The 15,566-nt window shown below is 43.7% G+C and overlaps 1 protein-coding gene across 2 annotated transcripts in view; it reads left to right on the forward strand.

The window, feature by feature from the left end:
• The window catches only part of RASSF3 (Ras association domain family member 3), a 148,581-nt gene extending 138,107 nt beyond the window's left edge, over positions 1-10,474 (forward strand). For both annotated transcript variants that reach the window (XM_055579693.1, XM_055579686.1), the window contains 4 exons: positions 965-1,072; positions 3,126-3,354; positions 4,924-5,033; positions 7,805-10,474. In XM_055579693.1, coding sequence (XP_055435668.1) covers positions 965-1,072; positions 3,126-3,354; positions 4,924-5,033; positions 7,805-7,954 — 597 coding nt within the window. In that variant the 3' untranslated portion in view covers positions 7,955-10,474. The remainder of the gene's footprint in view (positions 1-964; positions 1,073-3,125; positions 3,355-4,923; positions 5,034-7,804) is intronic.
• Positions 10,475-15,566: the final 5,092 nt, after the last annotated feature.

Below are 15,566 nucleotides of genomic sequence, written 5' to 3' on the forward strand. Positions count from 1 at the left end.
GGCTTGAACCTGATTCTGCAGCCTTTCTTTAAGTTTTCAAACACCCACACAGGAATGGTGGGGGCCTATTCAATTTAGTGGAAACAGCACAGAGGACCTGCATTAAAATTGAGCCTGGTCTCTTAACCAGTTGGGTTGTCCCTGGCAAGCCACTTGACCCCCGTTAGCCTCAGTGTCTCTGTAACATGGGGATGCTGACGAAGATTAAATGAGGACCCCGGGTGGAAGTACCTGGGGTTACTGAGGGTGGGTGGGCTTTGGGATCAGGTTTTTCAGGTAAGTGCCAACACTTCTACAGAGCAGTTTTTATTGGTATATTAGTTTATGTCTTAGAACTTGATCTCATCTAGAAACGAAAGTGAAAATGCCTGCTTGGTTAGGTTTTTGGGAGAAGCAAATGCCGTGTAAGTCAGGTGCCTGGCATGCCTGGCTTCAGGGGCCACAGTACTCTGGAGTGTGGCCATCGGTGATTGACATCAGCTGTCACATGACGTCATGCACTGGTTGAGCTCTTTAGACAAAACAGTTAGTGAAATTTTCACAGTCAAGAGAGGATTTCACTAAAATCCTCCCCTCCAGAGTGTGGGGAGAGACTGGAGGGGTGGGGGTTGAGAGTGGGTGGGTCCAGGAAGTCTGGCTACTTGTATCTTCCTTTGGAAGATGAAATTACCTTCTGGCAGTTGTGTTGAATTTGACAGGTCAGTGATTAGTGCCAGTTTAACACTTGTTAACTACCATAATTTTTGCTGATTAAGACTGTAAAGCTATAAAAATTGTAAAGTTCATAAGATGTGTGTGTGTGTGTGTATGTGTTTGTGTGTGTGTGTGTGTGTGTGTGTGTGTGTGTGTGTGTGAAGGTAAAGTGCTCCATAGTTATCATTCTGTGGCATGTGAAAAGAATCCTGGCTTTTCTGCATTTTTTCCTGTGATTGCTCATGGATGGTTTGGCTTATTTTTCTTCTAGGATGTGGAGAAAGAGAAGGAAACCCACAATTACCTCAGCAAAGAGGAAATCAAAGAGAAAGTTCATAAATACAACTTAGCAGTCACAGACAAGTTGAAGATGACCTTGGTGAGCACCCATGCTAATAATACTGTTTAGCGTGACAATGTCAAAGGACAACTATAAGTTGTTGGTACCACAGTCTGTATGTTTTAAAATGTCTGAATCACGCTTGCAGAAATTTAAAGATTAAGGTATATAGGACCGGAAAACCCGATATTTCTGCATCTTTCAAATGAAAGCTGTATTTTGAAGTAGCTTTATCTCAAAATCAGTCAACACTTCATAACATTTTATTTTGAAAGATGCTATGACCTCCAAAGGGTTCTTAGCATTGAGTGTAATTATTGCCTGTTTAACACAGGGGCGGTAACTCAGATTCTAACAAGGCCTTAGATTAGTTTTACCTTATGCAAATAAATCTGGAAGTGTCAGGAAAAGGATTTTATCACCATGGATTGGGATATAATTGAGCTTGGAGTTTTCTCAGCTGGTTGTGGGTGTAAGACAGAGCGTGTATTAATAATACTCAGCTTCCTACACTGTTGTTTCAACTTTGTGTTTTCTGCAACTTTGTGCTGGAGCTGTTTGAAGCTCAGTGGGGAGCGAGGGTGTACAAGGGAGAAGCCCAGGCTTGGTGACACAGGAAGGGAAGCCCACAGAAGAGCCCACTGCGGGTTCCTCTGGCTGGTCTGGCCTTGCCCCGCCACTTGGTGACCTTCCTCGAAGCACCTGCCACCCCTCGGTGCCAGTGTCCAGGGGCTTGAAGCCCTGCCTGGCTGTCTAGTGACCCTGAACTGACAGAGCTCAGCAAGGGATAGGACGACCTGGTTAGAACAGGTCCCACTGAATTCTGTGACCCTTGGGGAGGAGCTTTTAAAAGTATAAACCCTTGTGAGAAAGGATCCCTGTCTGGTGGGATTCCACCCAAAAAGGGAGGCAGCAGATAATATTCCTCTTTATTGCACCAGTCTTACGTCTCCTTTTTCAAACATGGTTTTTATCAAAGCAGAACATTCCTCCTCGGAGATTAAAACAGATGCAAATTTCCATGTCATTTCAAAGATTAAAAAGAAAAAGTGAAATGTTGTATAATACTTTCCACAAGAATAATGAGTGAATTAGTATTATAAATTGATCTTGTGGAAAGGAAGAAAAACAATGGCCCATAAAGGAGATTTTTCATGTTCTGTGTTAACTGTCATTTATATATAACTTAACCTGAAGGCTCATTTAAATAAAGCATTACAATATTTGTTTTTTTCTGAATATACTAGAAGTTAAAAGTGAAGACCAGACCATTATAACTATTTGTAGCAACTAAAATATTCTACCACCAATTAAGACAAGTGAAGGGGATTTCCCCTGGTCCAGTGGTTAGGACTCCACGTTTCTTCTGCAGGAGCCCCTGGTTAGGGTATTAGGACCCTGCATGCTGCGTGGCCTGGCCAAACAAAAAAACAAAAGAAAACACAAGTGTTTGTATAATAATGTCTGTGGTTTACATTGTAACTTGAATTTGTTGTAAAAATATTTCTGCTTGAGGTGTCTGAAGTGCCTCATTGTGTATCCCATGCTAGCGGGGAATCCTACGCCATATAAAATAGTTTATGCAAAATTGGTAATAGCTGGCACATAGGCTAGCCACTAGGAATGAAAAGAGCTTGTTTGCTTCCTGTCTGCTGCTTGTTATTTGACTGTTTCAGAGTCCTAATTGTGACTTTCCTTTTTTGTGTAATAGCTGGTCATCAGTTGGAGATGTTGTTTCCTTTGAGCAGTTAGCCTGCACATGGCCCCAAGCTTTAACAAGCCTTGTGGTTTGGCCAGCATCTGTACCAGGGGATGGGAGGCTCACCCGTGGGCCCCGACCTTTCACATGCAGCTTCGCAGGCTTTGGTCCTCACATCTGCCCTGCAGACCTTGCCTGAGAAGCACTTTCCTGGAGTGTGTTAACCTTTCCGAGGTCATCTCCTGAGGGGCCCTCTTGAGTGAGCCTCTGCCACAAAGCCACGAAAGAAGCGAACAAGAGAGGGAGTGTTTCACCTTCCTTTTCTGTTGTTGTTTTGATACGCTCCTTCCCTAAAATGCCCAGCTCATGTGTGTGTTCCTCTTCCTGCCTCAGAATTCAAATGGGATTTACACTGGCTTCATTAAAGTACAGATGGAACTCTGCAAACCTTCACAGACTGCTGGAAAACCCGCTCCCAGTAGCAATGGCTGTATGAACACCCTTCACATCAGCAGCACAAACACAGTTGGCGAAGTGATTGAGGCCCTGCTTAAGAAGTTTCTTGTGACCGAGAGCCCTACCAAGTTTGCACTTTATAAGCGGTGTCACAGGGAAGATCAAGGTACCATGCTTAAAATGAAAAGGGTCCCTGCTTTTGTTTCTCTCTTTTGACTTCATTTGTGGAAGACTGGTGGATGTACCTGTATCAGTTATGTCAGAGCCCAGGGACATATTCTGGAATAAATGGTGAATGCATCCTGGTTGTCCGAGTTTTTCAGGTGGACAGCTCTCGGTCTGAGAGCCCAGAGGTCTCTGTATGTGAAGTATGTGATGGGTATTTATGGAGGATTTATGGGATAGCCTCCCTCGTCTTTGCCCCCACTGCCCCACCCAGCACAAAGAATGCCTTTGGGCTTACGTTTTCAGTAGCACATTGACGTTGGATGTGATTGGTGAACATGCAGGCTTCTGTCAATGGCACAGTCCTAGGCTCTCCTTTTCCCTTAGCCTGTCTCATGCTAGGTGTGACCCTGGGATGGGGGCACCCTGCCCACCCCGCCTCACCCCTCCAGGGGCATATGCAGTGGATGAATAACATTTTGATCTGAGGTCTACCTGTCTGAACTTAATACCCACAATCAGTGGATTAAACAGAATCTTAAATTACTGCATGAAACTGAATAAGATATTCCAGATCAGGTCATCGCTGAACAGAAATTGATACTGATGGTGGACAGCAGGGATTTAGTGATTCACTAAGTACTGATTTGAAAATGGTGTATATATGTGAACATTTGTGCTTTCCCTAGTTTTTCTGAGTTGAGCCTATAGCAGCTGTGGCAGAAAATCCACTCACCTTGGCATGATGGGGAAGTCCCTTGGTTGCCTAGGATTAAAACCCCACCAGATGCTGAGTATGCTCACGCTTCTTCAACACATACTGTGGGCTGAGCCTGCAGAATACAGGGATGAATAGGCCGAGGTTCCCATCCTTCAGAGGCCACAGGCACTCAGCAGTGGGGGAAGTTTACATCTCCAGGGGAGATGTATATATAATGTATAATGCAGTGGTATCTGGAAGAGAGAAAATAATACAGATGAATTCAGATGGCATTTTGTCTTGCCACCGTCCTTGCCTGCCCCACCTGATCTTTAGCTGCATAATCTAACAGTAATAGCATCCTACTGATGTATTACCCACATGGCAAATCTTTCAACCCTACAAGGCAGAGAGAGAGTGTGTGTGTGTATGCAGAGCGTGCGTTCAGACAGACTGCTTTGTTTGTGCCTGCTGATTCTAAATTAATCTGTAGGAAGATTTGCTTCTAGAGTTCTGATTTCATGTTCTTGGGAAGGTATATTTTTATTGTTGCAGGGATTACAGATCCTTTTTTAAGTTTATCTTGCTTTCTAAAAGGAGGAGCAGGATTAATTATAAGCCCATTTTGAGAGTGCTACTCATTTAAATTCATTCTCAAGAATTATTTCCTTTTTAAAATCAAGGCCCAGTTTACATTATGCAGATAGAATGGAAATAGTATAGAACTCATTCCACTGTGGGCTATTTATTGGTGACAAGATGAGGGGTGGTGCCCAGGTGGCTGAGGTAATCACACTGTTGGGTTGATCTGGGGATGGGGAGGGCAATGATGTCGTGCTGTGTTTGTGACATGCCTCTCGTTCTCACCAGTCTACGCCTGCAAGCTCTCGGACCGGGAACATCCACTCTACCTGCGTTTGGTAGCAGGTCCCAGAACAGACACGCTCAGTTTTGTTCTTCGCGAACATGAAATTGGAGAGGTAAGTGATTGTTCATTCTTGCTTTAAACTCTGCAGACCAGCTGGTCCTGTTTTATCGCTCTGGTCTAGTGACTCGACCAACGAGTGCGGAGGAGGAGGGGTGGGGAGGAGAGAGGGAATGTGTGTGTCTGTGTGTGTCTGCCTGTCATGGGAGGAGAGGTGGTCCTGTGGAGGCAGGGTGTTTTTGAATTGTCAGAAATGAACCCAGAGTTGGTCTACAATATAATTTTCTTGTAACACTCATTATTTTGGTCTGTAATTTTCAGAGGTGGAAGGATATACACTTTTTTTTAAATTTGATCACCACCCAGTCTCATTTTCACCCTTTCTACCTCCAAATTATTCTAATCCAGCTGAGCTTTGAAAGTCGACACTCTCCATATGTTTGCTGGTAATCAAAGTCTCCAGGCTCCTTTGCTCTAAAGGGAATAAAGGGAAACACAGTCTCTTTACTATGAAAGCCATTTAACTTTCTAGACTCTTTCTTTCCTCTTTGCCCAGATGATTTAAGAATTTATGTCTATATGTGCATTATTTGCCATTTTCTCTCCAAGAAGGCTTGTCTTTAGATCAGTTCAGTTGAGGGAAAAGGCACTTTAGACTGTCCTTCTAGATCAAGTGTCAGTTGAGTAAATCTCTCAAGCGCTGGGTCTCAGCCTTTTGTCTAGGATCGGAAATGGCATGAATTGTCTGTGTAGAACATTTTGTGATGCAGTGAGAATAGTTCTAGGACTCTGCTTCCTGCCATTCCTTTTATCAGATTAGGAGCACAACCTTGGGTAAGTCTACTCTTTTCAGTCCTCAGTTTTAAAATCTGTAAAGTGGGACTTGAAAAGGTGGTTTTGAGTCGCAAATTAGAAATGTATGTAAACATGCTTGGTAAAGAGTATGTTTATATGTCAATGTAAATTGGAACTTTATTTAGGGGAGTTTTAGGAAGACAGTGATTTGGGACATTTTGGAAGTTTCTTTTGATCTTTATGTTTTGAAATCTTTAAAATCCACTCTCAGTTTGAAGAGATAGCTTGGTTACAAAAGTCTAAAATTTGAGGTTTTGGTTGGCACACAATAGTCTACCCTCTGCAAACCCAAGTCAGACATATCAGCACAGTCTTGCCAGCACCTTCCCTTTCTTGGTGCTGCTTTCTGAGTGTTGCATGTAGTTTAGTTAGTGTAATTGGAGCTACATTGTCTGGGAGGGAATTATGTTGGCTTGTTTTGAAATTCACTTTACATTGTGTTCTAATGTTCCAGATTGCTTTTCTGACCTCTCTATGGTATGTTTGTGTCTCAAGTTTTCGAGGTTAACTGAATTGAGAGAAGAAACTTTCCACAGCTGTCAGAGAGTGGGAGGGAGATGCTATTTTATAACGTCTTTATTTTGGAGAACTTATGTGAAAAATAAATTGTTAATTTTCAAATTAACCGAGTATTCTAATGTAGACAGTTCTGTTCTCCTGCTTCACTTCTCATTTTCTTTAGTAACTAGCTCAATCAATCTCCAAGAGCCAATCTCCTTCAATCATCGATCCACTTGGTGGTTTTATTCTGTCTCCTCTCTCTGCACTTGTAATAGGTTATCCTGTTTTTCCCTACCCCACATGCCCCGGGAGTCCCCCATCAGACATTGCTCTTGGCCGAGATAGTGGTGCTCAGCCCAGGACTGAGGGCCTCCTTTTGGGAGGGGAGGACATGTAGTTTGGAAAGAAACGTCCCAGGTGATGCCACATACCCTTCTTGATGTTTACCGCTTAAAAAAAAATTTTTTTTTTTTTTTTTTTTTTTTTTTTAAGAAAAATACCATGAACATTTTGTGCCTGCCAAGTACCAGGTGCTATTAGGGAATATGAAGTCAGAAGCTCAAGGGCCAAAGACAAAGCCCACATAGTTGGAAGTATAACAGATGCAGTACAGACGAGGAATACTAAGCAAATAATTATAATACTATTTCGATCCTTTGTGATCAGGCAGTGATCAGGGCTTCCAGTGCTGAGTGAAAGTTTCTAAAAGACATAATCCTGACTGAGAGAGCAGGGAAGGAAATCATGGGAGGCTTCTTAGAGACAGTGGCATTGAATCTGGGACTTGAAGGTTCAGGAGTTTGCCAGGCAGAGTGGAGGAGGGGAGAGCATGTGCAAAGCCACACAGGATAATGAGTGAGGGGCACAGGGACAGAGATGGGATTGGAGAGGGGAAGGTCTTTCAGACGTAGCAGAAACAACCACGGGAAGCCATTGGATAATTCCAGACGTGGAGGGTCACGCCTAGACTGGCATTCTAGAGAGAGTGTTCAGGCTGGTTGTTTGGGGGAATAGATTAGGGAATGGAAAAGTGGAGCTAGGAGGCTATCCCAGGGTTGGAGGGGAGGGTGGTGGTGGATAGGAGGGGGTGAGATTGATAGTGGGAACTGGGGAAGAAGGCAGTGACAACGAGGACCCCACGGAGAGCGAGGGTGGAGGGAGTGTGGAGTTTGCGTTTCATGCTTCTGTGGGTTAGTGTCTGATGGAGGTAGGTGTTGGCTCTTAGAGCCCTTTTGGAGGACCTGGGAGGAGGGGAGCAGCAGGCAGTGGGAGTGAGCTGAGGTGGGGATGTAGGGCTGGTCAGGAGGCTCAGCTCTCGTCCACCAGGACTTCTGAGAAGGCCTGGCAGCGTTGGGCAGTGTGAGTCAGGAGGGGAAGGCAATCACAGCCCCCTGTGCTCCCCGCCCTCCTCGTTCCTAAGTCTTGAATTAATAAACACCTGGCATTTTTCATTTTTGTGTTCCCTCACAGTGGGAAGCCTTCAGCCTGCCAGAGCTGCAGAATTTCTTGAGGATCTTGGACAAGGAAGAAGACGAGCAGCTACAGAACCTGAAGGAGCGCTACGCGGCCTACAGACACAAGCTGGAAGAAGCCCTCAGCCAGGCGTGGAAACCGGGGTAAAGTGTGGGGCTCCCTGCCCCTCAGGGACGGCACGGGACCTGCGTGTGCACCGGCGGCCAGGGTCTCTCTTGTCGGAGGGCGGTTTTCTTGCCCTGTGATGCTAGGGCCTTTCCTCTTTACAAATCTCTAGATCTAGTTACCCCAAACTGGTCACGCAGCATCCTGCAGCTTGGGCATCCTCTGTCAGGGATTCTGCAAGCTTGTTCTGTTAACGGCACCACGGTGTTACCTCTTGGCAAGCTGTGAACCTGTGGTCTCATCTGGAGCATTCTAGAGTGCTTTGAAGCATGGACTTTGAGGTTTTTTATTTTTCCTTATTTTCTTTTAGTTAAGTATATGATGATGTTAAGCTTAAGGTTGTGCAAATGATTTTTTTAAAGCTTAACAAGGACTCTGAATACTTGTCGTATGTTGAAACTACCTGTCTGTTACTGGGTTTTTTGTTTTGTTTTTAAAGTCAGAGGAAACAATTCATGTGAATTGAAGGGCACAGGAAGCTAGGGACGCTGAGGAGTTGGTGAAGGATTTTGGAGGAGTCTGACAGAGAGAAAAGAGGAAGTATGGAAGAAGGTGGAGGTGGGGAGTCCTGACGGAAGGTGGTTTGAGTAAGTGGATGGTAGAGAAGGAGGTGAACTTGCTTGTTAAGGGGTTAAAAGGTTTCAGTTTAGAGACATTAAATCCATTGTCATATTGCTTGATTTCCTGGTGAGTAAAATGTGGGAACGGAAACCAAAGAAAGTAGGAGCTAGAGCCAGAGGAGGAACTGACGGCGGCGGACCAGGGAGCCAGGAGGAGCCGCCATCTTGGTGAACTAGCGCCCTCCCGGAGCGGAAGGTCTGATTGGTGCAGCTTCTCTGCGCCGTCTGGGCCGTGAGCACCAGCTATGACGCCAGTGAAGTGACAGTTGCACCTGAGGTGGTTTTTCAAAGTGGAAAAGGAGTTTCGGGAGGAGGTAGTGTAGCCCCCAGCCCCCTTCGCCCCCCTCCCCCGCCCCCCACCAGTGGGACTTGTCAGCACTCTTTTTTGACAATCACGCCCTCCTTTCCCTTTAGTCTTCCCCTCCCTTCTTCCTTCTTCCCTCCCCTTACTGCTCTCCCTTCTCCCTTTGTCTTATAAATTGAAGTAGACTTGATGTAGAACAGGGGTGTGGATTAAGGAGGCACAGGACGGACCATCAGATCCTCAGTCCCAAAGGGTGACTGTAAAGGGAGGGGGGGTGGTTGCGCATCCACTCCCAGCGGACCACAGAGGACGGGGGTTCTTACGTTTTTAACAAAAGTGCATGTTCCTGCAGACCAAAGAAGTGCATGTGCAATAGGAGCCTTCCTTAAAACAGGTCAAGTAATCTCATTTTACACAGTAGTTAGTCTGAAACCAACAGGAGAGGTGTGCTTCTAGAAGGGCCTTCCGGTCTATTTGTAGTCTAGATGGTGTTTATAAATTCCCAAGGAATTGTTAACACTTTGGTGACACCTAATGGATTCTTTTTGAAATTCCAAGGTGCTTCAGTTCTTTGCCTCCTAAGTGAACTGTGCCTTTTTTAAAAATTGCATTTCTGCTCCCTTCTTGGTGGCTCTTCTGACTTCTCAGAGAACACCCGTCTTGTTGGAGGCAGATATGTCGCTTCTGCTATGCCACACACATTACTGAGACAATCGTATCTTCCTAAGCTTTTTAAGGAAAGTTGGAAAGAAACCAAAAAAAGTAGAACTAGCTATAAAATATGTATGGCACATCTTGTTTAATTTTGCATGTAAGTTCCTTTTAGTGCCTCAGTGAGGTTTTAGTGACATTGTCAACCAATACTTTACCTTCATTGTTCAGGGAATGCCTTCATGATTTTTATACTGGTTTTACTATTCAGACTATGGCTTAGGTGTGAGTGTACTGCTATCAACCACCTGGTCTTTTCATTACCCATCCCAGTAAGCTCATATTTTGTGAAGCCTTCGTTTCTCAGATTAAGACACTGTTCGGACCTTAAAGTAGTACCTGATGGGTATCTGTGAAATTTTTTTTTTCTTTTTTTTTTTTACTTGAAGTAGACTGTCTAAATTAGGCATCCTCGTCTGTATAATCCGGGACCTCGCTCATTGTCATGTGCACTACAAGTTTCAATTTGGAAAACTTACTGTGTTGAAGTCCTGTCGGTTCATGATTCTTGAAGACCAATGGTCTGTCCTGAACACTGGTGACTGCAGCATTTTTAATGTGTAAGAGGCCATGGGGGCCAAAGATTAAAACAAATTATTGTACAAATTCTTATGTTAAATTAAACTATCTAAGCTTTGCTGTAATACTGTTTTCTCTTCAGTATGTGATGGTACAGGAACGAGGTTAAATGAAGGGGTGGTATTGCAGGGGAGCATTTTAAATCACAGAAATTAAAAAAAATTATAATATTTATAATTTTCATGAGTTTAAGTTTATTTTTATGGGGAAGAGTTTTTTTTTTTCCCCTAAAATTGTTTCTGGAATGGCACATTGTTTCCATTATTAAAAGTTGAAGTTGTTCGTTGATGTTTGTGTGTTTTTATTTATGGTAATATGCCAGATAAAAGAAGGTCATGGGAGTGGGAGGAACTGCTTTTGAAGATAATTGTGGACATGGGCTGAAACGTGACAATTTTCAGTAGGTTTGTATGGTTCACATTTGTTCTTCCAAATGGTACTTTTCCTTTGCCTTACCATCTGGGGAAGATAACTGGAGGTGAGTGTCTGCCCACATTCCTAAAACAGTTGTTTTGTGAAATATACATATATTTAGAAGTGTATGAAGTGTATACATACAAGTGTATGAAGCACGTGAATAAAGAATTATTATAAAGTGGCTGCCCTGTGACCACTACCAAGATAAAACATTGTCCCTTCCTTAGCAAGTCTTCTCCTTCACCACCTATTCCTTTCCTGAGACCTCCCACTTAAAAAAATGTATTTGTTGGCTGCACTGGGTCTTTGTTGCTGCATGCAGGCTTCCCATTGTGGTGGCTCCTCTTGTTGCAGAGCGTGGACTTCAGTGGTTGTAGCGCGTGGGCTCAGTAGTTGGGGCACACAGGCTTAGTTGTCTCTCAGCATGTGGAATCTTCCCAGACCAGGGATCAAACCCATGTCCCTTGGATTGGCAAGTGGATTCCTAACCACTGGACCACCAGGGAGGTCCCCTCCCACTCTTAAAATAGACCACTTTCAACGTTACATTATCTCTGTTTTTTTGAGTCACTGTGACTATCTCTCATGGGATTGGGTGCACAACTGCTTCTCTTCATAGGCTCCCAAGCCTGGTGGAGACAAGTGATTTTACTACTGCACTAACCCCTAGAGGAAGTGCGGAAGTAGGTGCAGAGCTGTACCAGTTGGTGAAGGGGAAAACATTTAAGTGCCATACCTGCTTTGCAAGTGAAAATATTATGATAGAAATGATGGCTCAATATAGGTCTTTTTCCCAAAAATATCCAGAAGAATCTAGTTTAGAAGTTTGGCCTGGGTTACTACCCAAGGTGCAGTTGGGAATGTCTGGGAATTTTTATCCCTTTAAGGGAGTTAGCTTCTTGCCCAAGGAATTTGTCATCAGTTGATAATTAAATGAATATTCTTATGTTGCAAAGTTTGTTCTCAAGGATTTGTACACCGTTTTGGGACTTTGTCAGTTCAGTTCAGTTCAGTCGCTCAGTCGTGTCCCGACTCTTTCTGACCCCATGTTTCGCAGCATGCCAGGCCTCCCTGTCCATCACCAACTCCCGGAGTTCACTCAGACTCACGTCCATCGAGTCGGTGATGCCATCCAGCCATCTCATCCTTTGTCGTCCCCTTCTCCTCCTGCCCCCAATCCCTCCCAGCATCAGTCTTTTCCAATGAGTCAACTCTTCGCACGAGGTGGCCAAAGTACTGGAGTTTCAGCTTTAGCATCATTCCTTCCAAAGAACACCCAGGGCTGATCTCCTTTAGAATGGACTGGTTGGATCTCCTTGCAGTCCAAGGGATTCTCAAGAGTCTTCTCCAACACCACAGTTCAAAAGCATCAATTCTTCAATGCTCAGCTTTCTTCACAGTCCAACTCTCACATCCATACATGACCACTGGAAAAACCATAGCCTTGACTAGACGGACCTTTGTTGGCAAAGTAATGTCTCTGCTTTCAGGTGATCCTAATTAGGAATTTTTCTGTTTTTGAATGTTTGAATGAAAGGAGGAGTCTATGTACAGATCTTTTATATATGTGTGTATATATATATGAAATATATATTATATAATTCTTATTTATTCATTTTTGGCTGCACTGGGTCTTTGTTGCTGCACAGGCTTTTCTCTAGTTGTGTTGAGCAAGGGCTACTCACCAGCTGTGGGGTCCAGGTTTCTCGTTGCAGTGGCTTCTCTTGCTGTGGAGTACAGGAGGCAGGGTGCGCCGGCTTCAGTAGCTGCAGCTCCTGGGCTCTGGAGCACAGGCTGAATAGTTGTGGCACAGGGACTTAGTTGCTTCGTGGGATGTGGGATCTTCCCAGATCAGGGATCGAACCCGTGTCTTCTGCATTTTCAGGTGGATTCTTTACCACTGAGCCATCAGGGAAGCCCCATGTACAGATTTTTTTTGATTAACCGTGGGGTTATGCTCTGATAAACCCATCATAAGTTGGAAATATATAGTAAGTAAAAAATGCATTCCATACACATCATCTCCCAAACGTTATAGTTCTGCTTAGCATACCTTAAACCTGCCCGGGACACATGCATTAGCCTACAGTCAGGCAAAGTCATCTGACATAAAGTGTGTTAAGTGTTGAATATCTCATGTAATTTATTGAATACTGTCCTGAAAGTGGAAAACAGAATGGCTGTCTGGGTATGGAATGTTTTTTTTTTTTTTTCCCCCAGAATGTTGTAAGTATATTGGTTGTTTACCTTCATAAACAAAAAAAATATCACTAGCCTGGGAAAAGATCACAGTTCAAAATCCCAAGTACATTTTCTAGTGAACGCATACCACTTTCACACCATCGTAAAGTCAAGAAACCGTTAATCAAACTATTGTTAAGTTGGGGACCTTCCGTACTGTAATAGCAAATTCAGACACAGCGCTTACCATGTTCTAGGCATTATTCTAACAAGTTTAATATGTATTAACTCAGTTTCCCCCCATGAGATAGGTATTGTCAACACTCTCATTTTACAGATGAGGAGACGGAAACCCATTGAGGTCCAGCAGCTTGCCCACGGCCACTCTGTGAGTGAATAAAAGATGTCCCTTCCTGTGCACCAGCTTTCCCTGTAAGGTCTGCCCTGTTTTTCAGTAAAACTGCCTAATAAGGGCCCATCAGAATGCCTGTAGTGGGCAGTTCAACTGAAATCAGGCCTGTTGGTAGAGTTGGCATTTGTGGGAAATGGAAGGACAGGCTTGATGTCAGAGCCCTCTATCATCCTTTTGATGTTGCGGTTCACTTAGCAATCCATTTAAGTGGTTATACTAAGTTACAGAGAAGGAGATGCCTACCTGTGTTTTCATTTACAGGTTCTGTTGCGTGCAAGAAGCTGACAGGGTAGGTAACCGAGCCTCATGTTCTCACTGCAATTAGTAAGATAATTCCCTGGACCCACTAGAAGAATAGCTTCAAGAAGTCACAGTTCCCAGGAACCACTAAATACTTGAGAAGGCTGGAGTTTTGCTTCCTCATCAAGGATGAGCCTTTCCAAAGAAACACGGGAAACTAAGTATGCAAATTCTTGAAAGTATACATTTGCCTGGTGTGAATCACTGCTTGCTTAATTAAGTGCTTAATTAGGAAAACAGATTTGTATAAGGATGGGGTGAGAAATGGGGCCAAGGGGTGGTGGTAGAAAGGGGTGGGCAGATTAAATAGCTGTCAGTTGAATGTATTAATTCTATCTGTAGGATTTTTTTGGTTTTTAAATTTTTCCTGGTTTTTAGATTTTTAGAGGTTGGTAGTTTGGGGGTTCATTTTGGGTTTGTTTTTTGGCAGATCTTTCCCTTTAATTCTAGAAGGTGAGACTGAGCAGGTAGATGACAGACCTTCTAATCTTCGTATTAGTTTCCAAAGTCACTTGTGACTCACTTGGTGGCAGTTGAACTCAGAAAGCTCCTCTTCCCCTTTCTGAGAAAGGTGAGTATTGGCATTTTTAAATGTTTGCACACAAACAGAAAGTATCAGGACCCTTTGTAAACTTAAAAGAAGTTGGGTTTTGGCTTTGTGTCTGGGAAGGGAGTTCCTTTATCCAGGAGAATTGGTTTTGATCTTTCTAAGCAACGAGGCTTACCGTGAATGCTCCTCTGTCTTCGGCAGCCACAGGTCTGCTTGTTGCCTGGTGTGTGCACCCTCCCCTCGCTTTGGCCACCCTGTGTGGACACAGGAGATTAATTAAACCCTGTGCAGTTCCTTTTCTCTGAAGTTCTAGGGGACTCTGATCCAGAGGATGTTCTGATTTTCAAATGAGAGAAAATTTGCTAAAGTTCTAGTCATTCTGGAGCAGCACCCTGAGGTGTCTTACCACAAGTTAGAATCCTTGAATTATGGGCTGGGAGGTGACAGCTTAAATTCACATCTTTTTCATGCATGTGTGAACCACCCGAGGAAAATGTTCCAAGTCCATGACTTTTAGGTAAAACGGAGCATGTTACTAAATGCCTGATCAATAAAAGATACTTGTCTGAGAATACACAGCAGCCTTAGAAGTCAAAAACTTGGCTATCAGCCTTCAGAAAAGCCCAAGCCTCATTGCCTTAGTTCCAGATAAACTTTCTGCAGGAGTTTGTGTTCCTGCCCCTCGTGTCATGCCTGTGTCACCTGTGTGCCACCCTCTGCTCCCGGCTTGTTTTTAAAATTTTTGTTCTATTCCAAGCAGTGGCACTATAGTTCTTGGGGGATAAGTGTTATGAAGCTAGTAGTTGGGAAAGGGTAGTGTTTAAGATCTGTTAGATGAGATTTCAAGACAAAAATGAGGTTATTACTCGTTTCTTTATAGACTACCTATAGATGCTGATTTTTAAAAGGCAGATTTTTCTCTACCCTACCCCAAAGCTAATACTAAGCCCTGAGAATCTCCTACTTTAACAAGCACCCCATGTTTTTTTCAAATACTAAGTGTAAATCTTAGAGCTCTGCAGAGTATTTCATAGATTGAAGGGCTATATCCAGGTGCACAGTTCTCTTTAAACAAATTACTTCCACACTGAGAGCAACGGCCAGCCTACAAAGAGACTCCCTGTCTTGCCTCACTTAGCCCTGGAAAGGATAGTTCTTTGTATAGTGTTACCCTGTGCCCCAACCATGCATGGCTAATTGGATTTTAGTTAGGCCTTGGAAATAAGACTGTTGATCAGTTAGACTTTCTTAAAATCCTAAATAAAGAAACAGAGGAATTGTAGTTAGTCTGTGATGGGTACTCATAAGCCAGGGGACTGAACCCACCATTGAGCCTGTGTCAGAAGCAGAGAGAGACTGCAGAGAAAGCAGGAGAAAGAAGCAGCAAGAAGCCAAGAGGAGCGTCTGTGTGGCCTCTGGAAGGTGAAGAGAGTAAATTCAGAATCTACTTGATATTTGTTAGCTGTTGAATTTCTCCTGGTACCCTCTTCCCTCAGAAAGGAATTATCTTTGTTTACATG

Source organism: Bubalus kerabau, chromosome 1 (assembly GCF_029407905.1).
Source record: "Bubalus kerabau isolate K-KA32 ecotype Philippines breed swamp buffalo chromosome 1, PCC_UOA_SB_1v2, whole genome shotgun sequence".
NCBI classification, from domain to species: Eukaryota; Metazoa; Chordata; class Mammalia; order Artiodactyla; family Bovidae; genus Bubalus; species Bubalus kerabau.